The sequence below is a fragment of the Channa argus genome, chromosome 13 (assembly GCF_033026475.1).
Source record: "Channa argus isolate prfri chromosome 13, Channa argus male v1.0, whole genome shotgun sequence".
Taxonomy (NCBI): Eukaryota; Metazoa; Chordata; class Actinopteri; order Anabantiformes; family Channidae; genus Channa; species Channa argus.
In genome coordinates, this window is record NC_090209.1 from 4,262,582 (window position 1) to 4,288,133 (window position 25,552).

Genomic DNA, 25,552 nt, shown 5'->3' on the forward strand with positions numbered 1-25,552 from the left:
TACCTGTGTGCACATTTATGGTTATAAATGACTTGCATTAAAAATCTCGTCATACACCAAAACTTGCACGTAGCGTCAATGTAAGCAATTGCACACGTTGTGGAGCGACATAGTTTGCCATCAAGATGATGACTTTTTCAGTGAGGGCCTTGGTTATTTCAGCAACACCAAGCCGAACCACATTATTCAAATGTTATAAGAGCAGTCGTAATGACTCCGAGTGCTAAACTGGCCTGTCAGCAGTCCAGACCTTTTACACAGTGAAAATATTTGGTGTATTTAAGACATAAAGGCCCCAAGAAGTTTAAATTCTACTGTATATTAAGGAATAATACAACATGGAGAAGATACTCCTTCAAAATTAAAGCCATTGTTCTCTTCGGTTCCCTTTCAGGTGTTCTTTCATTTTCTTTTGTTTTCTCTCTTCACAGCAGAGTGCAGCTATAATAAGGCAAAGCAATTTCCCTTAGGAATTAATAAAGTAGTTTTTAATCTTTAGTCTTTAAAGACCTGGGACCGCGTATGTATAAAGTGTATACAAAGCAGCGTTAGCTTACCGTTTTCACAACACCTTTGCTCACCACAGACCATTTATAAGTACTTCCAAGTTACAACAACTGGAAAAGTTGCTCTGGCTTTATTAATAACAGGGTCTTTGGCTAATCCAGACACCCAATAACAGTGGCTTCGCTTACTGATAGGCCAACCAACACTGGGATTCACTGTGTTGAATCAGCTAAAAAGCTGCAAACAGGAGTCTAACAAGCACAACACACTGTATTGCCAAGACTAGGTGGACTAGATGCTCCCAAGCAGCCTTACGATGGCTGACTGTGTCACAAACCCTAAAAGAAACAACAGTTAAACAAAAATCCACAATTAGATTGATAAAGATACAGAAATGCAAATATAACATTACAATATATACAGTATACAGTAGTAGTATATATGGTCCACAGATCTTGTTGTACAGTCTTATGGCCATGGGAACAAAATACCACCTGAAGTACTTCATCTTACTTATTTGGTGAAATTAATCTGTGGCTGCTTGAGTTTCCCATCTGCTACAGTTCATCACAGGGTGGATGAGACAGATTGTCCACAAAGGCTGTGATCTTGTCCACCATCCTCACCTCTGCCACAGCCTCCAGACTGTCCAGTTTCAGTCCAATATCAGATTTGGGCTTCGCAGTCAGTTAGTTCAGACTGTTTGCCTCGATGCCACCTCCCAGGGACACAACCACAAAGGACAGCAGGCTCACTGCTACACACTGAGAGAACGTCTTCAGTAGCCTGGTGCACACTTCAAAGGTTCTGACCGTTTGCTCCTGGAATAGCTGTCTGCTGTTCTCCTTCAGCCGGCAGCACTCACTGAAGCCTGGAAATCCATCAAACAGCTTATCCTGTTCAGGATTGTCCCAGCTGTCTTATGTCCAACACAGAGACATACACACAGACAACCATTCACACCTACGGGCAGATTAATCACCAGTTAACCTGACCTGCATGTCTTTGGACTGTGGGACAAAACTGCAAACTCCACAAAGATGTGTAGTGTTTGTGCCTCAGCCATTCAAACATATGATTGTTTCCTGCAAAAAATTTAAAAAAAATGGTTGGGACAAGGACAAAAAATAGACCATAATAAAACGAAATATTCAAGTTACATGGTTCTGGATGACTGTAAAATGAGGGAGGTCAGGTCATGGCTCATCTCTTTGTGCCAAACGTGCATAAAAAGCTCCCATTCACTCCACCCAACTCCCTGCAGACAAAGTATTATATTATAGCCCATTTTCTTTCGTGCAAAAACATTTGCACCTCTGCTTTCTAATCGGTGTGGTTGTTATGTGAACATCATATGTTTAGGTTTTTGCACAAACAAAGTGAACAGAGCATTTGGACGTTTACACGTTATCTGTTTAGATTTTTATTTTTATTTTTTTTTCATTTTTTAATAACAGAATACAAAGTACTAAGAACCCTGGGTGCACTTTGGGCTTTAGTTGTCTCGTAACACTGTTTTAAATACTAAGAGCTATAATAATCAATAATGAAAGTCTTAAGTCCCAGCAACAGCGAGAGCAGCGGCAGGCTGTCGTCTTTTAAATCTTGTCTTATGATAATCTTATTTATCACAATCCAAGTCATGCCTCCTTCTTTGTTACTGCTAAAACACTTCACCCACTGTATGCAGACAAAGGTGATTGTCTCACCTCAAAGTGAGAATCCCAGGTAATTTTCATACTGAAAATAACAGGATTTCAGACAGATAAGAAACTCCATTACGTTGCTACAGTCGGGAGTATTTTAAATTCCACTGAATAATAACAGAAAGATGTCGATACAAACCAAAGTTTGGCCTGAGGGCGGCAACACAGAGGACATTTGGTGTTTTTTATTCTTTTATACAATTCAGTTTAATTAATTTATTTATTTAAGTGTGAGTATGGTGTCACAAGAAACGTCTTTGCGGCAAATAAATGCCATTCGATTTTGGGATACGTCGCCTAGTAACACACACACAAACAAATGTCGTCTTTATTAACGTAGTTCGTAAAGCTTGTGCACTGTTAGATTTGCTCCTCGTGTCCTTAGGTTCCAACGTCCGTGATTAAGACACAGAGAAGATGCAGAGAAGATCACTTTATTACATCTCCACCCCCCCCCCCTCCTCGTACCTCCTTACCCGTCCCCCTCCTGGGTCAGAAAGACAGTGGGTAACTTAATGTTTGTGTCATCCCAGGAAGTCTCTCTTCCAAAAACTTCCCTCTTACACTTGCAAATCAAACTTCGAGCCACCAGAGCCAGGATCATCTGCCGCCTCTACAGCTTTTTTTTTTTTCCCCCAGGCAATAACAATTTTGGATCAAGAATTCTATTCTATTTCAACCCAGAGAAAATTAGATGGAATGACTGACTTCTGTCCCTGTCACAACTGTGCAGGGGGAAAATTGCATGGCTGTATGACATGTGAAAATTGTAAGACGGCCAGCACTTTCACAGGCGACATCTCCAGCTTCAGACAGTGTCTCAGCTGGACCTCTGCTGGTGTGATTTACCTTCTCTGATGGGCTTAAGTATTTTGGGAAAACGATCGATCCTGTGTGAATGCATTTTGAAACATGAAATCACCACAGAACAGATTACAAAACCACAAAGAGGAGATTTTTGTCTGATCCAAAACTTGATTTGCATACATATAATGACATATGCTGTTTAAATATTGCGTAAAAGCAGTTTGTGTTTCTTGCCTCTGCAGTCCAAGTGATAGGATGATAAAATATTTTATTTTATTATTATTATTATTATCCTACAGGTAAAAGATAAAAGCACTAGAACAGAAACTAGTAAATAGTAGCCTAAAACAGAACAACATAGTTATAATATTTATAATATATATGAGACAGACAAGATAAATGCAACATTAATCAGCCAAGTGATCACCAGCTTGCTGCAAATGAGACTTTGTAGCTACATACTGGTCAAAGTGTCCATGTTGACCCTCTGTCCACCATAACAGTCAAACCACCTATTGGCGTGAATGGTCTTGCTTATTCGAATCCACTTGTAAAAGTTATTCACACTCTCTGCACTAATGTTGTTTTTAGGTTGATAACATTTGTGGATACAGCGACAGACTGTTTTCACTCACAACGGTTTTCCGAGTTGAATAAGTAGAATTGTATTGGTTTTGTCAGTGAGGTGTTTGCCTTTGTCCTTGTGTATGACGATTCTCTGAATGTTTTAATTCTATTGCACTTTATATGATCAAATCTAATCTAACCCATAAAATCTTACCAATTTTATACAAAAAATATGATTCTGTTTACAGCCCTACTTTTACTTCTGAAAAACACAGTTTCTCTGGGATCCTCTTTGGACACCTAGTTGTGGGACTGACATTTGCCAAATAAACTCATGAGTTGTGACTTGTTCCACCGGGTTTTGTTTTTTGTTTTTGGCATTTCATAAATTTCCCAGTCCTTTGCTGCTCAACTTTTTGAAATTCTTCTTCTTTGTTCTTTCGGCCTATCCCGTGAGTTGAGGGTCTGCATGTGGATTTGGCACAGTGTTTACGCCAGATGCACTTCCTGACGCAACCCTCTCCAATTTCTACTGAGCTCGTGACCGGCACTGCACGGCTGGCGAGGGGCTGTCGGGGGTTCGGTGTCTTGCCCAGGGACACTTCGGCATGTGGTCGGGAAGAGTAGGCGGTCACTTTACCAACTGAGCCCACTATTCCTCAACTGTCTCTAGATTATTTGTAAATGATTTTACTTTACACTGCATCCCACCTTTTTAGAAAATGGGGCTATGCTCCTGATGTCTGTATGTTAAATATGAAGCCAGCAGCTAATTCCTTTAAGCATAGCACAAAAACTAGGAATGTGGAAACAGCAAACCAAGCTCTGCACAAAGGTAACACAGTTTGTTTGCCAGTACTTCTAAAGCTCATTCATTGACAAAAATGTGTAAAAAAAAAAAAGAAAAGTGCAAATTCAACAATTAATACCTAACTTTGCAGGCGATAATGTGCCAAACAATTTTTTTGGCCAGGACCAGTTGCCAGGAGCTGACTGCTTCCAGTTGTGCCAAGCAACAGTCCAGTAAATAACCCTTTGTAAACTAACGGAGCCAGTGTTTTAGATTTAGATGAATTTTGTTATCTTTGGACAGAGCCGGGGCGACTGTTTCTCCCTGCCTTTGGTTTCCAACGGTGGCAACTGTTTCATAAAGGCTTGAGAGTCAAAACAAGCCTCTCATCAATCTCTCAGCAAGTAACCAATAAGTATATTTCCTAAAATGTGACGATGGGCTGTGAAAGTCTTATGATTATCACGAAAACACATTCACATGTTTTGTTTTCCTGCACAAGGTGTCATTACTGAACGCTTCACCTCTCTTGTCCTGCATGGGTGAAAATAGCCAGCATGACTCAATATCCATGTTTTTTTTTTTTTTTGACAGAGCACTTTCAGATGTTGCCACATCCTAAATGCTGAAAACTTCCCCAACACACATTCTATATGTGAGCAAATGCGTGACTATAAGAATGAAAAATGACTGGAACTAAACAGAAATCCCAGAGGAACCATTGTAGCTCCATATAAATGCACTTCTGAGGCACAGGAAGCCACAAGGTAAGTCAGATTTAACTTTTGTGGGAGAGGCAGTCGGTCGGAAATAAAGTTGTCTGAGGTGCGTTCAAATGATGGCTATTCACTAGATATGAGAGGAAAACTCAATAATGTAATAGTTTAATCCTTTAATACCGTAGCTCTATGACAAGCATATCGAACGGGCTCTTTCCCTTACAATCCTTATGCAGGTACATGCCCATGAATAAAAATGCAGTTCACCGGGTTCTCACAGGCCCATTAGAAGTGGAGCATGTAGTTTGTCTACAGTGTTTAGTTTCCAGGGCGACTTTAACCTTTTTTTTCCTGTGTCGTTTTGTCTCAGGACAATGTGCAATCAACTCTGAAGCACTCTTGGCTAATTTTATCAAGTAAAATGAATATTACCTGTGATGATGAAGTGCTATGTACTGAAGCAATTCATACCATGACACATTCACGGTTCCAATTTGACTTGATTAATGCCGCAGCTCGCTACTTACTAATTTACAAGAAATGCTCGTGACTTTTAGTTTAGTTTTTTCTAACTCCAGGTGTCCAAGCAACTTTATCGTGATGTGACAAATGGCTACTGGCGGGATCTCGGTGCTTCCTAACATTCATCATCGATACTGACTTTTAATTTCAACGCGAGAAGGCGAGCAGCTTTCACCGAAATGATGCATTTCCTCTAACGTCTCTACCATTATGTTCTTTTCCAGATGCATGCAGTCAGTCTACATCAAAGTAAGCATCAGTCGGTCCAGTTCCTGAATGAAGTACAAAGAAGGAAAGACAGTGAAAGCAGCCAATGAATGATTGGCTCTGATTAGGGGACTTTCTGCGTGGGCTTGGTATGTTCTACCCGTGCTTTTGTAGGTTTCCTCCAGGTACTACTCCAGGTATTCCTCCCACAGTCCAAAGACCTGTATGTTAAGTTAACTGGTGACTCTAAATCGCCTGAAGGTGTGAAGGTGAATGGTTGTCTGTTGTCAGGCTGGAAACCTGCCCAGGGTACCACTTGCCTCTCGCCCAGTGACAGCTGGGACAGGCTTTAGTACCCGTCCGACCCCTTATGGGACGAGCAGGATGAGTAAAATATCTTACATACTAACTAAATACTGATTAAATACTAACAAAAATACCTGTGGGACGTGGGTCGCGTCCAACGCAGCATCCAACTCGGACAATATTATTTCTGCTTCCAACATCCTGTTAGTGCAACATTTGCTAAACCTCTGTCGAAGTGTGGATGGTCAAAAACTTCACTAACGCAAACACACATCGGTGACGTAGCTATAGTTGTGCCTGAATGTGTCTGCACACCCAAAGAGGCAGCAGGATATGTGAAATGATTTTGTTATTCGTCGTTCATAGGTCATTTACAGCCTAACAAACATATTTTTAAACGTTTAATCCCGGCAGAGCTGGGTAATGCTGACAGGAAGTTGCTAGAAAACATCCACAGACTTACAGGTGTGTGTGGTGTGGACTATGTTGCTGGCCTGTCCAGAATCAGCGCTGTGAAAAATTCTGATGGGCAGTTTAAAAAGCTGCTGTTGATGGACAGCAGAGTTGCTCCAGGTGTGTTTATAGGTTTTGTACAAATGTGTGTGGAACATCTTACCCAATGTGTTTGGACACAAACGTATTTCAGTGAGTGTGTGTTTGGGGTTTGTAAAATCAGCATGTGCATCATTCAGTTGGGATAAAACGTTGTTAAGTTATGTGATTCAAATGCAAATTAGACATGTGCTCATGTAGATTGTTGGTATTTAGTCATGTGCTGCCTGTGTTATTTTTAAGAATCAAGGCTCAGCCTTATTGACACCTTGATACTTGCTTGTCTTTCGGTTGACTCTGCTCTTTTTAAAGTTGGGGCCGGTGTGGAGGCCGAGAATCTCTGAGTACAGGACAGTATTGAACCAGGTTGGCATCCAATTACTCTAATTCTGCTGTGGATCATTTGGCACAAAAAGAATAAAGAGAGTGAGAGGAACTTTCTGTTCTGGTGATGATGACATCTGGCCCTGTGTAATGGTGCTGTGCTCCGGACACCTGCACATCTCCATCCAGAGGTTATCAACATCTGGCCCTGCATAATTTCATTATTTCCGTGTGTTTGTTGAGATAATGTAGTTGGCTCGTTTGGATAAAATGCCAACACAATGGCACTGCTTTACACACAGATGTGGATTTGAGACTGATCAGCCACAACATTAGAACTATCTGGTGGTTTTAGCTCATCTAGCGTGTACTGTAGCAAAAGCAACACATCAAGCAAACACAACAACACAAACTGTAGCAAGCAGATAATAAGTTATTAATTACTGGTCCAACATCAAGAGCACTAGCTCCAGATCTGTCCAATCTGATACTTGCACTCGTCCAGCCTTTTGCTCAGCCACTCTCTTTGTTATCCGTTTCTTCTTGCTACATCTGCCTAAGTGCTAAGAATAGCCGTGGATGTACTGTATTATGAGAATACCAAGCATCTGACTACACTGTGCCATAAAATGTTGAACAGTTCTTGTGAGAAGTCTTTGGGATGAACCTCTTAAATTCCACAGTGGCGTATAAAATGATTCAGTCATAACAGCAAAGATGTCAGTGCACCTTTAAAGTAATTCCTCAAAATGTAAAACTGGTTCATTTTGAAGCTTTCGAAATTCTATTCCATTACAATTCAAAGAATCATATTTTAATTCTGCATCCAGAAATTCGACATTTCTTGGCTTCTTAAGCGGGAGGATTAGCTCATTTTCCTTTAAATTATTGAATTCTTTTTATGTTGTTGAGGCCTAAATTGTTGACTGTGCAATAAAAAGTACTGTGAAAGTGTCATTTTCCAATTATTATTTTTTTTCTTTTACATAATCAACGAGCAAATAACCAGCAAAATAATCTTATAAATAAAAATAATGTATTTGCAGTCTTATGCCTACACATTAATACATAATCACAAAATATACAATATCACTTGTAGTAGCCTAATTTTTAATACTTTGAGGATGTAAGTACACTACATACTTTTTAAATTAAGTACAATAAATGCAGTACTGTTACTTGTACTAGCATACACTGTGAAAACAATGTAAATTTGCTGGAATAAATAAAAGGTACAAGTTGTTAGGCCTCAGAATCATAGGATTTCAATAATTATAATAACATTGAAATTGTGCCAGCTATTCTCATACTTCAGCAAGTGTTAATGATCCACCCTCGCGTTGAAGCTTTACCTGTCATCCATTTCAAACTTAACGTGTCAATTGTCAAACTCAAAATCATGAATCCAGTGACTAAACATCCGATAGATTGTTCAATTATGGCAACAAATTTGGTGGTTTGATTATTGGAATTTACTTCTCAGTATGCATTTCTTCAATGTCTAAATTCCACAGAAATTCCTCTTTTTTACATGATTGGAGCAACTTAATGTTTGTTTCGGAAAAATATTTTTTAAATTTTAACCTTTTTTTTTTAATTAGCCTTAAGGGGTCTCGTTGTGACCCTGGTTTCCACAAAGGTTATCACAAAAAATCCTTAATAGTTATCAAATGATTGATAAAACTATAGAAAATAACCCTATTTTTGAACTAAGGTTTTCAGGTGGATACACACTTGTTTTGAGTTACTTTTACTTGAGTAAATTAAAAGAAGACTAGAAGTTAATGGAAGCAAAAAGTCTAAGTTGGGTAAACTCAACGTTTTAACACCAAACTTAAAATTATTTCTGCAGTTTGTTGCTGAAAATGTTTGGATTTCTGATTTTTAACTAAGTAATGGATTTGAATACTCCATTGCTGGTCCAGGGTACTTGTAAGTGGAAACACCTTCTCTAGCCTTGACCTGAATTTGACCTGTCATATCTAACTTAGCAAGCTAGAAACATTGAGACCAAGCAACAAGCGCAATATGACACAGTTGACTTAAATGTGATGAATGTTTCTTAAGTTTTTCTTCAGACATAATGGGGCATTTATGAAAAGGTGTTAAGGGAAGAAGAGTGTTTTCTGCTTCTTAACAGCCAGTGTTAATGATGGATTTTGTAAATTATTTTGCAGCTGAAGTCTTAATTAATGATGCCTGCTTCTTCTCCTCTACTGAATCTCCTAATACATTTCCTTATGAGCTTCGTCAGTAATCAGATGCAGAAATATGCTGCTTGTTATAGGTTCAGTGAAAATCTACAACAGATTACAGTGACGCTGTAGTTTTTTTTAAACAATTTTCTTTGGAAGGACAAATACATTTTACCTACTGTTTGACATGAGAAGAATCTCTCTGTAAAAATCAGCTTATTCCAAGACTCCCACATGATGACTTGACTCGGCCACACGAGAACTGTGTTTCATCTTCGTCTCATGTGACCAACCAAATGTTACAAAACGAATACTACCCGGGACTGTGTGTGTAAAAGTATTTAAACTTTAGCATTATTATTACATAAATCTGTATCCATGCCTAATCAAAACCACATTCCTTCTCTAATCTTTAAAAAGCCACATAATGCTTTTTGCATCTTTGTAATTCACGCTCATTCATGGTCGCGGTGATGCTTCACACCAAAGTAGCAAAATCAGAGCTGAGTGTATTGCAGAAAAAGTCCCACTTTCCTGGGAACTTTTTCTGGACCCTCCCAAAATATTCCTGACAATCCTGCTTTTTTATGTTTATGTTTTCAGTCCATAAAAGGATCTTTATTTTAGGACTGCAAACCCACAACGTACACAGTTAAGCCCGTTCACTCTCATATTACATTCTCGAACCCCTGGCAGGCTTCCACTAACTCGCCAATCAAACCAGAGGGGGGACACACATCAGGCCAACATCAAAAAACTAGTGGGGAAAAAGTGCAACTGTTAGCATTTATCTGGGCAACAAAAAGGTCATTTGAAAACACAGCCACTGTAACTAACATGTATAATAGGTATAAAAAAGATTAATTCCCCTTTGAACTTTTCATCTATGATGTTTTACGACATTTAAAAGGGGCGGGCAGCACGGTGGAGTGGTTAGCCCGGCTTCTTCACAGCTAGAAAGTCCCCGGTTTCGAATCTACCTGCCGGTTGAAGGCTTTCTGTGTGGGGGGTTTGCATCTTCTCCCCGGGCTTGTGTGGGTTTTCTCCAGGTACTCTGGTTTCCTTCAACAGTCCGAAAACATGCTTTTTAGGTTAATTGGTAAGTGTGAATGGCTGGATTCCACCTCTTACCCAGTGACATGTGACGTAAGCCGTGACCAGAAAAAGCGGTTGAACATAATGGATGAATGCATGTATCTTGTTCAGTTTAATTTCGCTTTTTAACATAAATTTACAAAAAATTACTTTACTTTATCTCTAAAATCTCATTCTAATAAATTAAAAGTACAAAATAAAAAGTAAATGATTGCAAATCACGACTGGTGCAGCCAGTTGGTTGGTAAAATTAGACAGTTAGTTAAATGGAGATCAGCTGAGTCCAGTAAAATGTGTTTAAATGACTCTAGAAATATAGTTCATTAAGTAGTGGATCAGTATTCTGACTAAAATCTTGTACAGTCCAATCAACTAAGTAAAAAGATTACTGACAAGCAGATATCAGGGGACTGATACATAACGTTTCTTACTTATTGAATATCTCTTGCAGTTAAATCCATCATTAAGAAATTGAAGGAACATTGCATAAATCCTCTTAGAGGCCATCCTCAAAAACCAAGTGACCATGAAAGAAGGATTGTGAGGGGGGGGAGGCCACCAAGGCACTTACAGCAGTTCTCAAGGAATTACAAGCTTCGGGCACATGTTTCTCAAGAAAGCCAAATCAAATAGAGCCTTATTTTTAATTTTTTATTTATTTTTTGTCCTTTCGGCTTATCCCGTGAGTTCAGGGTCGCCACAGCGGATCATTGTCCGCATGTTGATTTGGCACAGTTTTTACGCCGGACGCCCTTCCTGACGCAACCCTCCCCAATTTCTACCGGGCTTGGACCAGCACTGCACAGCTGGGGAGGGGAATGGGCTGTTAAGGGGTTCAGTGTCTTGCCCGGAGACACTTCCACATATAGCCGGGGATCGAACCACTGACCCTGTGGTCAAAACTGCTGTGGAGAAAACCTCGTGTAAACTCTTCAAACCAGCAGGAGTCGGCAGCCTGTATTCGTCACCCAGGGCCGTTGCTATAGAAACCATAAACACATACTGCTATGCAGAGATCACCTCTTTTGATACATGCCCATCAGTTTGTCTTCAGTTTGTTCATTCCAGATGGCCGTGTGTTGTTCAAGCTCACCAAATGTGATCACAGCTGTCTGGGGAGGTTTCCCATTGCAAGGGTGCAGGACTCACGCGAGTCGCTCCACCTTCCAGCACTCTCACATTCATGAGGCAGTGCTTTTGATTTAAAGAGGTTTAAAGGCCCTTCTCCTGCTAAGGGAAATTTAATCATGTCACCATCAGGTTAGTGCACGAGACACTGTCACCGATGCCATAGGACACGGCTAAGTCAAGGAGGGGTTAGACGATATTCATTTTACTTTCACCTTGCATTGTGGGGAAGAAGTGATGTTGAAAACCACAGCAAATTTCGGAGAAATCCCAGCCCAGAGTGAAGCAGCCCCCCACACGTACATGCAGTAGGTGCTCGAACAAGTAATGAATTCACATTCGGCTCGGTGTTCTCAACTAATATATTCAGGATCTGTGCTTATCCTCCTTGAGAAATCCAATGATCGAGTTCTCTACTCTGTTGACTGAGCTAATTAAGTTTTTTCAAAATCATCAAATCAAAGCAACACCGTGATTAATTTCAATTAAACCTAAATCACAGCCCCTTCAAATCACTGTCATCTCAATCTAACTGTAAAACTTTAACAGTAGCAGTTGTACTTCAGTGTTACTTAAGGTCTTTCCAGTGTGTGTGTGTGTGTGTGTGTGTGCGCGCACCCATAGGTGAGCATGCTCAGACTCATTTCAATCCTTTTTTTGTGAATGGCTGATTATTGCAATCTGTGGCTTAAGATCAGGGCGAGCAGCAGCGGTAAGTCCTTCAGAGTGAGCGACAGACAAGGGGAAACCAGTCAGAATGGCCCAGAAAAATATCTGTAAGTTGATGCTTTTATGCCTTTTTCAAGTAGTCGAGCTGATTAGGAACACGAGCGCTAATAAGACAGCTAGGGTGTAAATGAATGGCACTACTAACATGCCTGGATGACATATAACACATTTGACTAAAACTAAAGACCTTTTGTTTTTGTTGCCTCAGGATTCTCACCTTGCTGTGATTTTCATCATTAGCACTATTGAGGCCCAACTGCAGTGCATCTTAGGATGACTCACGCTTAAAATCATGAAGAGGGGGAAAAAAATGTATAATCATTTTAATTGTGATTTTCACCTCGGGTTGTCATATCCAAACGCCTGCTTTTATACTTATGCGGGGGAGAGTTAAATTAAAAAAGAAATGGGTGAAATTGTATAAGAGGTGTATTGAGTTTTTTACTTAACCCAACAAGTTATGTGAGCGTATTGAGCCTGTTGTGAAATCCAGCAGGAATTTCTCATTGCAACAACAGGCAGATTAGGTTGACTAATGCTTTTTCCCTCCCTTTCTTCTTTTCTCTCTCTCTTCAATATACAGCTGGATTTTCAATCAGGGAATTCAGACCCTCAGACCAACATGTGGTCATGTCCCTCTTTCACGATGGGATACTTGAACATGTATACCCAGCCTTCTTCAGGGCCATGAGCCATCCCGACTACGTTGGCATAACGCTGAGTATTTCTGTGGCTGGCTACGTGCTTGGAGGCAGCTCCTACTTTCAAGCTTTACTCTTTGGCAGTGCATGGGCAGGCCTCATTTATTACTGCTGCCGTGATGTCTACGAAAGCTACATGACGCGGCGGCTGAGCGCAGACATGGCGGACATTCGAGCGAACTACGTGGAGAACCCAGACAACGGTTTCTGGGTGGTGGAGGCGGACGTTAACGGCAAGTCCAAGGTGGTGGGGATGGTGGCGGTGGTCGGGAAGAGGAGAGAGGGAGACGGTGACAGGTTTGATGACTCGAACGGAGGAGTGACGCAAGGAGGATCAGAGTTTGTCCAAGATGAAGGGGGTAGGAGTTACGGCGAGATATCCCACATGGTGGTGAACTTCCCGTGGCGTCGCAAAAACCTGGGCTCCCAGTTGACGCAGAAGGCACTGGAGTTCTGCAAAGAGCGAGGCTACGGTCGCCTAGCTGTGGATGTCAGTTCCCCACAGACAGCAGCTCTGGCCCTGTTCAAAAAACTAGGCTTTGTTCAAACTGCATCCCACAGTAACCCGCATGTCAACCGCTGGTTCTCCAAACTGGCTGAAATAAATATGACGCGAATGGAGAAGTTTATTTAAGTCTAAATGGGGCTGATTGTAAAGCACGTTACTAATAATATTTCAGTTAATTTATGCTTCATTTCTCATTTCAGGAAAAAATCCCTCTGTTGAGTGATGTCTGGATCATTGTAGTTTGAAAAAAAAATCATTAAATTTCATGTTTTTTTTACCCCACAAAGCAGCATTAATGATCTCAGTTTCCTTGTATCTCTACTCGCCTTGATGTATTATGTATACACCTGCGCCCCTGACAGCCTGATGCCCTCAACCATGGAGAACAATGAGGCAATTAGTCAACTTCCCTGTTTGGTCAAATTAATTTATAACCTGCCTTCAAATGAAAGTACATTAAGAAACACGCTTATTAAACTGATTATTGGATATTAAACAGAACAAACTACGATAAAAGCAATTTCAATTATCTATTGTTCTCCACTAAAAATAAATGAGATTATGCGAGAAAGGTGCTATTTAGTCATTTGGAAGCAGGAGAAGTTTCTTTTAAGCCTCTTTCCAGGGAGAAGTTGGATCCCTTTGCCTCTTAGGAATTAATGCCAGCTGACTTCTAAGACCTCACAACTCTTTGCTTAAAATACCAATGAAAAAAATGCAATAGTATCAGGCCATTTGGGAGGTTTAAAATTCTTTGGAGCTAAAAGAGCTGTGTGTGTGTAGCATAAAAAGAGGATAAGGACTTCTGCAATGCATTCAGGTCATCGTACACAAGGCAAATAGTGAGATAATCGCCTCTAAACAATAAAGAAAAGGTTACTATACTGGTGCTTTTATGGTGTGTGTGTGTGTGTGTGTGTGTGAGGAGGGACTTGGATTTAAAGATGAAATAGTCCAGGGAATAACGTTCAGTTCATCACAGATACAGTGACAGTTGGCTCGTATCTCTGAAATAATATATACTACCTGGAGTATATTTGCTTAATAAACCTATTGTCGGCCACAAGCATTGTGCAGTTAGAGCTACAAATTTCATAAGCTACATCGCCTAAGAACCCCAACCCCCACAGTGATCACAATTTCCAAAGTATTATCAGTAGCAAACAGTACCTGCTTATCATGAAAGACTGTGTGTCCGTGGAGTGTGAGCCTGTAAGGGAAAACATCAAGCAGTCAGTGTGTGCGGTGACAGGTGGGGCCTGAATGAGTTTCAAGAGGGGGGGATACTGTATGGATGAAGCAGCTTGGCACCGAGACGGACACAGCATCAGAAGCCTTTGGGCATCAATCACTCTTTCTGAGGCTGTCAGAGGGGAGAGAAAAAGCAGGCTGGTGGCCAGCAGGCAGGTGCTGAACTATGCAGAGCAAGATGAGCCTTAATTCGGGCCAAACCTGTTGTCCTCGCACAATTACCGGTATGACTGGCCTCAAGGTAACAACAGCTTCATTGTAATTCCTCTCATACATATGCTTCATGGATGAGTCAGTTGGCGTTTTGAGGGAACATCGCATGAAAAGCCTTTTTTAAATAGTGAGTATAAAAGGTAGTCACACTCTCAGAAGTTTTCTATTATAATACAGAATCAAAGTACAACACAATAAGTGAAAAAAGGTCTGACAAAGTGAGATAAATGAATTACAAAGAACGTTTCTATACGTTTTCTCCACCTCCGAGTCAGAACTTAATGCAGTCGACTACAGCTTAAATGAAATTAATATTCAGACCTTAAGATAGATTCCTACTCGTCCCATGACGAGCAGGAATAACTTGCCTTGAATTTCTCTGGCGAGTAAGATTATTTTCAAACTAAAAAAAACATGGCCGAATGAGGGACTGCACCAAACTGCTTGATTTGCAGCAGGAACTTCTGGCCTTGTGGGTGAATTGATCATCATAAAATTTCACCGCTGTTCAGCTTTGTAGCGAGATGGGGCGATGTGGCTTTGTAATGTAACTGAGAATGTACTGATTCTTAGTACTTAGTAATAGTAGTACTGATTACTGGTTCCCTGGTAGCAAAACTGCAAATTGGGAATTATTGTTTCCTCTTTTTAAAACTTTTGTAGACATGGCTCAACAGGTGGTGACATGGGTCTTCTGACACATTCTCCCCATGTGGAAGGGAAGGTGATAGTAAAAATTCCCGCATTAACAACTTGTGAGTGTTCATAATCACACTGTACACGGTTCAGCTGCTATTCTTTTTTTTTTTTTTTTGATGCTGCACCTGAGTCGTTAACGGAATATGTTTATGCCTGGAAAGTGTCCATTTCACTCCAATAACCCCAAAACGATTGAAAAGGCCTTTAAAGCATAACGTCTGAGATTTTCTAACTCAATCCCAATTTAAACAATCCTCACACTGTTGCATTGTACCACACCTGAGCATGGTTATCACCCTCTTCCTCCCTCCACTGACCTGCCGTCACATTGTGCTGTAGTGATCTGGGCCCCAAAATGCTTACGTGACTTCCTTTTTGTTTTAAAAGAAGCACCTTCCAATAATCACAACATAGGAATTTAGATGTTGGGCACTTTGTGTGATCACAACAGTTGGCTGAGTTCACGGAACCGTGGCCAAGCCAGGCCTGGAGTGACTACACCAGTCAAGTGAATCAGACTATGGGGGGTCAAATGTGCCCAGACATGAATCTCCTAGTGTGAGTAAGCCCTAAAACCACCAATGCCAAGCCTCTACTCATGGGTAATGTTAGTTAGTTAGTTGGTTATCTTCTTTCCAAAATGCGATTGTGAGCTGTTTATTTTGAAAAAGAGGATATTTTGCACTGGGATGTTGCATATGCTCAATTTCCTCTTGTTTACCTTTGTACAAAGTTATCAGTTCAGAGTATTTAGGGTAATGGTAGGTGCCCTGCAGACATTGTACATTTATACTAAATTAAAGTCAAACCCCTTGAACACACACACACATTAGACTAATTACTTTACTCCTGGAAAACAAAAGGCTGATATTTTATGTGGGTTTTGTTCATTTTTAATTATTTACCAAATAATGAAATAAAAAACTTTCACACCAGAGAGTAAACACGTGTATCGTAGTGAACACGACATTTGTAGAGATATCTTGTCACTTTCACACTAAGGAACCTTTTTTTGTTGATTAGATTCCAAAAAGTGGCATCAAATCTACTTTGATTCAATGTTGTCAAACAATAAAATATGGAAACCTTCTAGCGGAGAGAACTACAGTGTGAAATTCCATTTTTCATGGATGCATGGATGCAACAGCTGAGAGATAATTGGATTTCTCAGCATATTTAATGAGAGCACTGACTTCACAGAGGATCTTCAGAAGTTTAGAGCCCAACTTTACTATACTCCATTTTTCTTTCTGCTTTATTTATTTATTTAACACATAACAACACCTAAAGGGGCTTTTCATTCATCCATCCATGCATCGTTATTAGGCCAAAGGCCTTTCCAATTTGAGATAACATATAGATCAATAAAATAGGCAGGATCTCATCAAAGAATGAGCTCAAAAAAATCCAATAGGAAAACATCTCTTTGTCCACTATTTTTAGTGCGTGGGGGTGTGTGTTTGCAGGGATTATCCTGAGTGTTCCTGCATGCATGCGTGCAGTCCCACCATCTCACCAAGGTATTTGTTGTTGAGTCTTATTACGTGCATCAAGATTACAGGCACCCAGCTTATCATAAGAGAAGAGTTCATATATCTTAAGGTAAACTTCGATGACACTAATACCAAAGCAAGTAATCAGTATTACAAACACTGCCTGCGTGTAAGCAGGTTTGTTTCTTTTTTTTTACAGTAGCACCCTCATCGAACAGGTGAAGATTATGGAGATTAATTGCATCAGGATACCAGTTGCTTATGCGCTGTTGTCTGAGAGCCAGAGGTAGATTTGTTAGGATCATACATCATCATACACTAGTCACCACTGCCTTGCATAATCACTTTTCAACTTCCTTGTTGCACCACAGGAAGTTACTTTTTGCTCGTGCTGCTGAACTTCACAGCGGAAAACAACCCCTAGCCGGTGACTTTAGACAGGAGGTCACGAGTACCAAGGCACCCCAAGCACTTTCACACATAGGATAGTTTATCCTGCATTGTCAATTTGCTGCCTTCTGCAAATCTGACATTATGCAGAATCTGCGCTTCTTTTTACTGAATAATTGGTCAATTATTTGCTGTGTGGTTCAAGAATGATAAATATGTTTTTCCATAAGAGCAGAATATTAGACCAGAGTTCACACTCGGAGACACTAACAGGTAAAGAATGAGAAGCAAGGGAGATATGTTAACTGGATTCTTGAAATTATAGCTTACAGAACAACAATGGAAACATGCATGGAAGCATAATTAGTGTCTCATTACCATTTGAGATTGGAAGTCAAGTTAAGGGGATAAATGTAGGATTAGATGTAGCTAATGAGTTGGTATTAAATATGTTTACACCACAGTGAACCTCTACATCATGGATAAATGTTCCAGACAATATTAGGCAGCATCTTGTTTGCTGAGCTCCAGCTCCAGTGCAAGAGGACTGTGGGGATTTGGTCAAGGAAGTAATTGGACACAACAACAACCGAAAAATTGATCACTCTTGCTGTAATTAGGACAAATAGGGGACAATCAATTGTTTTCATGTTTCAGGCTCGATGCCGAGTTACCCACAATAGTTCGGATATACGCCGTGGAATAATTATGTGGTGATGCTAAACTAAAGAGTGACTTTTTGTGTACTCCAGAATAAGAACACCTATTCAACTGAAAGGCTGAGTGATAGAATGCCTTTAAGGGGCTGTATAAAAATTATTGGATTGGCCAGAGGCGTAAATGTTTTTATCAAAAACTTCTCTGTAAAAAAAAAAGCAAGACCCTCTGGACTGGACATACTGCAGAAAAATACTGCAGTGCCCCCGTATCAATAGTCTCCATTGCTCTGGCAGATGTGTTTTGTAGAAAACATTATTGCGACTGGCTTGGTACTAGCTCAGAAACTAACACAGGGTTTTTTTTAAAGGAGCATTAAACCCTAAATAATTTTTCCTTTGTACCGCTCCCTTTTTTTAGTTCGGATTTAAGTCTTGTTGAGGCAGATGTGGCCCCTCTTAAACTATGATGCCATGGACATGAGTTTGGGGATGGGAATAAATGTGGAGACAACTGTAACAAAATACAAAAGAGAAGCTAATATCCCGTATGTGTCTCTCTAACCTCAATTAAACTGCTTTTGTCGCTTAGAAGTCAGTTTATACTTCCCATGGCCGCATTTTCACTTTCGTATCCATCACCTCTTCAATCCGTGTGCCAGTGCATCATCAACTGTGGTTGTTCCGCCGAAATAAACCGGATGTTTGCTTCACACACTGGAGATATGTAATATTTATTTCATCCCTGTTAATGGGAAAGCAGACCAACAAACGTTTGTTTTTTGTTTTTTTACTTTCATGTTGTTCAGCCATATACAACAAAGGAGCTGTTGCCCCTTCTTCCCCCTTCATCCCACCCTTGAGTCCATATGTTACACTAAAACATAATCCACAAAGTGAAATACTTTATCTACCAAATATATTTGCGTTTATAGGAATGTAATTTCTGGGAGACAGAGCTATATTCTAGAAGGCATCGACAAGCTATACATTTGGATTTGGACGATTTATCACATGGGCTTAAATTAAATCACCGATCATATGATTCTACCGGGCTCTACTTCTTATGTTCCTGTGACGTTTCCTTTGCATTTGGACAAACTGATCTTTATTCTATATTATCAGATTAAAAATAAAAATATTTAAAAAATAAAATAAAACTCGGCCTCACAACCCGATAGTTCATCCATTCCCTAACTATAAGTCACGATCCAATAAATTTAGAAAACCATTTATTTCCACTAATGTACAGAATAATTTCACCCTATCTCTGAAATCCCAGAGGTTTTGAGGCAAGTGAGGAAAATAATCCCTATCACAAATGGCCGGCAGAAACCATTAAAATCCAGCTTTGATTGATCTCTATATTAACTAAAGACTTCTGAAGTTATTTGACAAGGAAGTTGGAAGACAGTACTTTATCACGCACATTCAATGACTCATGGATTAAGTTGTGCTGCAGTGAGGATATCTGGCACGTGTCACAGTATTGAAGAGAGGAGAGGATAATGTCTCTGTCTGGGGTGATGAGATTTATGCTTAAAGCGAGAGAAATAGACCTGCAATGGACTTTGATTTCTCCTCGAGGAAATGACTGCGAGGATACACAGCCATCTCCCTGTTATGCAGCGTTTCTTGCCATCTGTTATGTAACTCCATACATGCCAGCTGTCATATCGAGATAGATTATGGATTCGTTAGCAGTGTTGCTGTGTGCATTAGGCACTGTAACATCAGATATTTCAGTATAACCTTTCTATGTCTTCGAGGCTGCAGCCATATCTCTTGCTCTCATTTTAGTCAATTTACATGTATGTAACAATTCCTGCACTCGGTGCATATTTCAAAGGGGACTATTAAAGTGTCAGATTAAAGCTATTATTGTCTGGGATGTTGACATTCAGTAAATTATTGGCAGGAAGAGCGAGCAGTTTATGTTTTTAAATCTTAAAAGCTGTCTTTTAGAAAGCGTTGTGTTTTCCTCAGCCGGGGCGTCACTGTCTGCACTGAGCAACAAGACAAAACACGGCGTGAACGGAGAATGTGCAAGGTGAGATGTGATCTCTAAAGTGAATCAAATGGTTCAGATGCAGGGTATTGACTGCCTTTGCAAGCTTAATGGGAGATTTAATAGGCCCAGACAGAGAAACAACTTACATTTTTCATGATGCTATTTCTCAGGGGTTTTAATGTTTGGACAAGCTGACAAGCCTACATGATATTTATAAGAAACGTGTAGTGGATGCTACAATTCAATAGTCTCCGTGGATCATTTTGGGATAGATTCTTTCTTCTCCGGTGGAGAGCTGAAAAGGATTTCTCTCAGAATAAAACACAGAAATACCTGCATGGAGAAAATAAGCACTACAGTACCGTTATTTAAAAAGGAATTCTATGGATAAACACCTCTTGCATGGTTTATAATAGAAAGTCTGCAAAGGTAGTTTTCACATTTTGTATAAATCCTCCGCAGAATCAGCGAGGATGGAGCCATGGTGGGTTACATAAATATCATTTTCCATGCAGATGCTACATGAATGTCTTTATTTTATATTCTTTTGTATTTGAGGGTTGGAATTCGAGGTGTGCAACTTGCTAATCAGCAACAGCAAATACATTCAGGGCTCTGGCTTCCTGCAGGTGTAATTCAAGCATTAGGCCCAACACAGTTTTTATGCAATTTTAGAATCTGCACCTGTTTTTGCCATCTTCCTGGCACAAACCAAACTTGTGTGGGATACTGACAGTGTGGGAGAGGAGGCACAGCTTAGCGTGTGGTTATGCTGATTGGGTGAAACTGCACAATGCTCCTTTTGCACATCCTATCCCCAGTGCAAAGACCCATCCATGCAGAGCGTTTCGTACAAAATGCAATACGTTCTCACTTGCGATACTTTTTTAATTAACGGCAAATTAATGTATTTGTTTTAAAATACATCTTAGAATGAGAGTAAGAGTTGTGCAGAAATGTCAGTACTGTTATTTTGTGTCGTGAGTGAGCTGCTCACAATAACCTTAGTTATTACCTTAGTAGATTAAAAACCTGTATTTATCACACAGCACACATAATAGTATATAAATAAATATATTTAAATAATAATAAATAAATAGGAATCAATATTTCACAAAATCCTGTTGTAGAGCACGTTGAAGCAGAAGAAAATACATTATTTAATTTATTTGTTTAACACATTTTCTGTTCTGTGTCAGAAACCAAATATATTAATAAACATTGTTTATATGTTATTATTAATGCCATTACTAACCATTTAAATCAATATTTAATGCAGTGGTGACCTTAACCTCTCACGATGAAGGTTCAATGAGGATAATTCCCTTGTTGTTCATACAAAATGCATGATAAAACCTTAACTGTACTTTTAATCTAACTTACACTGCTGCCCATAAAGTTTGAATAATTTTGTTTTCAGGCACATTTCAGACACATTTCTGCAAAAGATAATTGTGGTTTACTTTAAACTCTGATATTCTCGAAACAGATTGATAACGTTTTGAGAGGATATACACTTTATCTATCATTGTTACAATTATTTAATGAAAAGAGGTAAAAAAGATATTTTATTCCAACTTTATGGGCAACAGTGTACATATGTAGGTTACAGGTGTGACAACCTGCAGACTCTCCAGCACCGGCTGCATTAACACGCATCATCTGCCTGTTAATTCTGCCTTTGGCAGCATATTTATAGCAGTTTGTATCAATAATTGATGTGTGCTATATGTTTCCAGCACATGAGGTTCCAGGATCTCAATACCAGCTAAATATTCTCTGACAATATTTTTTGGTTTTTCTACCATATCAACTGTTCTTTTTGCATGTTGTGTAGTAACCATAGGTACAGACATCAGATATGTGCACTGCCAGCTAAAGTGCAATTGAGTCTTTCCATAACAAGCACCTTGCATAAATACTGTATGCTGTTAATAGCCTCTGTACAGTCAGAGGTCAACCAAACTGGGCATACGGAGCACAATTGTGAGTAAAGGGTTTACAGCCATAATAATCCCACTGCTCGATGATATACACAGACCAATAAATGTGAGCATTGTAGTAGCCACATTTCCTGTATTCACAAGATACGCTCATAAGAAAAAGTCCAGTTCATGTTTCAGCTATTTTACAAGTGATTCAGTGTGTGAGTTTGAAAGAGAAACAAAATGAAAACTCTTTTGCCTTTTGAGTATTAAGGTCTTTATAAATATGTTACCTACTGCTATTAACTCCAAAAACTAACGCCACTCCTGGTTTTAGGCATTAAAGCTTAATCAATAGAACGTTTTGCTTTAGCCAAAGGGCTTTAGTCAGGTAAACTTTAGTGTTTTGCTTCGTACTCTTTAAGATCAGCAAGAGGTGCAAAAATGTACCTGTACCCAAGGAAAAACGATGCCACTGAACATAATGCATACTGCAATCTTCAAATAAAGGAAGTAAATATAATGCAGTAAATATAATTACCTGTGAGCTGGAGGTGTGAGGAGGCAGGTTTAGACTAAGAAAAGTGCCATAGATTAAGATGTTGCGCGTTTGTAATTAGCTTGGAAACGTCAGCCTCTTGTGCGCCTACATTCAGGTACCATCCGGATTTTGTTCACACTTAGAGGGTTCGGCTCTTTACAAATACATATACTACAATTAGCCATAATTGTCTGTGTGGAAGTTTTGTGTGGCTGAAACAGTGGTGAAACAGGGTTGATCCCATGTATTCTATATGGGTATTTAATTGTAGATGAATATTCACCTTGACAGTGAAGCATCTCTTTCTGTTCTCGTGAAATCCAACTTTGATTCAGACTTGTAAGACAAACAAAACATGTAAACAGAAAATAGATCACAGAAAATGAAATGCATTCTCGCCCGCAGACTCACATCTCTCTGCCTGGGTCTGGCAGCAGTCTCAGCCATCCCATGCTCTTGCTCCTGCGGGAATGTGTTTAGTTGGATTTTTAATTATCCGACTCTGATTTCTAAATTAGTTTTTCATGCCAAAACTAATAATAACAATAGACAGTGATGGATCTTGGGAGACTTGAATATGCTTATGAAGAGACAGATTGTTCTCCATCCAAGTCGTCAGAGATTACCACCCCCTCATAGAGGGCTATAAGCAAATAAAAACACTTGTAAGACAATTAAATGACACAATCACACCAAGGTCTTAATTATTACTCTTCAGATGCATAAGCATGAGAATCACATTGCCTCGTGTCTTAATAACTAAAACCTCTTTGTCTTATAGTGGAGGCACTCGTCTTGATGTTTCCTGCTCCACACTAACTACTGAATGAAAGTCTGACAGGAAAGTGTTACACGCAATAAGCAAATATATGCTGATGTGATACAGCAGAATAAATCTGATTTTATTTCAGAAACGTAACACTGGAGTCTGCAAGTGAAGCAGCCCTAGATGGTGGAGACAAGGTCTTAAGAATCATAGAAATAAGTCTTCTTCTTTAGCTGGGTGACAGCCCACCCACCCATCCACCCACCCCCCCACACACACACTTCTAAATGAACCTTCATCCGTCATTTACAGACACAGTTTCTGTCTGCACTGTACTGCTGAAGCTCCACTCCAATATCACAAAATTTGACCAAGCTGTACCTCAAGGCTGCCTCTGGCTCTCTACGAGATGAAAACACACCATTATTACCCAAAGACAACATACTGTATCCCAGCAGCTACAGAGGAGGACCGGCAGATGGATATGCTGATTCGCTATGCTGCAGAGAGATGGAGCAGTCTATGTTGGGTCTCTGGGTGCTGTACCACGTCCAGGTTTGGCAGCAGAGATCACACATAGCTGAGATCCTCTGAATAAGCACATCCTGCCGCTGCCTTCTCTGGGGACTTAATTGTTGCTGGACATTGTTTGTGATTCCTGCCAAGTTGCCAGAAGGTTTCCCTGTCTTGCAGCTTTTTGTAACCCTCGCACCGCATGGTCCCCGTGCTGTTATTCTCATCCCATCGTCTGATTCATGACTATGGAAAAAGCTGATGAGACCAAAAAAGCCTGTGTCTGAGGGGCATCATCAGTCACATTACCTCCTAAGGGTCAAACCTGCAAAACCACAATGTCCTGACTGTGCTTGCGTCTTAAATTTGCTCCAATCTGCATGTTTGACTGATGCTTTGTACAGTTCATTAACTGGCAAAACTTTGCTGAACCATGTAATGAAACATATTGTGGTCCGTATCATGCTGTTCTTTAGGTTTTTCTGAGGATTAGCTGTCACCCTGCTTTGCTAGGATGAAAAAATATTCTCAATATTACCTTTAGATGAAAGCTTAACCCTATAACAATTTAGTAAGAACGTCAAATATACAAACATGCCTCTAGTATAATCTCAAAAGTTCAACGTGTCATTAAAGTGCAGATGAAAAATGCCACAAATGTCCATATAACAATTAACAAGATTAAAAGTCTGCAGCCACACCAGAAGCTCTCTGTGGCTTTATGTGCTTAGCACCCTGGCGGGTAATGCTTTAGATTCCAGCCAGAAACATACAGCATAATTAAACCTAATTTATCGTGTACCTTTTGGTAATAGTCGGTAATAACTGTGCAGTATGTACCAACAGAGACTTGTTGAAGCAAGATAGAGAAAAAAATGTTTGAATAGCGTGTTCAAATCGGACTTAACACACAGTAAAAACAAAGTAATTCAACGGCATACTTCCTGTTAAAATAGCAACCATGTGTTTTGATCATGTTATATTTGTATTTTATGCTCTTTAGTGGAATAAGAAGTAATGTTTTTAGCTTAAAGCAGCCAGGAGCCTATGCTCGCTTTCACAACCAACACGTTCTCATCCCACAATGTCAGATATGGATGCTTCGTAAGATGTCAAATCCTTTGACGCTACCCTTTGGCGTCACTATTGGACGCCCCAGGACCGTTGGCTTATGATGCCACAGGAATGACTTTAGCCAAATCACTAATGTTTAGGGAAAATAATTTCAGGGTAACAAATAAGGTTAGGCCCAGGCACAAAAATGTTAGGGTAAGGCTAAGCTAAAGGAAGAATGAGAACAGTCTCCAGTCTGTCTCACGGCCAACACAGACAGACAGATGAGCATTCAGACTCACATTCACACCTAAGGGTAATTTAGAGTCAACGATTAACCTAACACGCTTGTCTTTTGACTAACCCCACACAGGCACAGTAAGAACATGCAAACTCACACAGAAAGGCTGCAGCCGGCGGGGTATTTAAGCCAGGGACCTGTTATGCCGATGACACTCAGCTGTATCTCCCTATTACTCAAACAGACCATAGTAGGCTAAGTTGTCTACAAGATTGTATGTCTGATATTATTAGAATCTGGATGTCCTTAAATTTTCTTCAAATAAATTCAATAAATTAGAAATTCTCACAATTGGAACTCAAAATATTCCTAGCAATATGCTGCCATCCTTAGGGCCTCTATTAATATTCCTTAAGCCAGTTGCCAGGAATCTTGGT

At 39.9% G+C, this 25,552-nt stretch overlaps 1 protein-coding gene across 1 annotated transcript; it reads left to right on the plus strand.

Annotated features, from left to right (window-relative positions):
* The first annotated feature begins 4,788 nt into the window (after nucleotides 1–4,788).
* LOC137139712 (N-acetyltransferase 8) lies at nucleotides 4,789–14,457 on the plus strand. The gene is made up of 3 exons (XM_067527365.1): nucleotides 4,789–5,144; nucleotides 5,843–5,974; nucleotides 12,738–14,457. The coding sequence occupies exon 3, from the start codon at nucleotides 12,785–12,787 to the stop codon at nucleotides 13,487–13,489; it is 705 nt and encodes a 234-aa protein (XP_067383466.1). The 5' UTR covers nucleotides 4,789–5,144; nucleotides 5,843–5,974; nucleotides 12,738–12,784; the 3' UTR covers nucleotides 13,490–14,457.
* Nucleotides 14,458–25,552: the final 11,095 nt, after the last annotated feature.

What these genes read in the sequence shown, in the direction of transcription:
- LOC137139712 (XM_067527365.1), top strand. Translation starts at nt 12,785, where the DNA reads ATGTCCCTCTTTCACGATGGGATACTTGAACATGTATACCCAGCCTTC.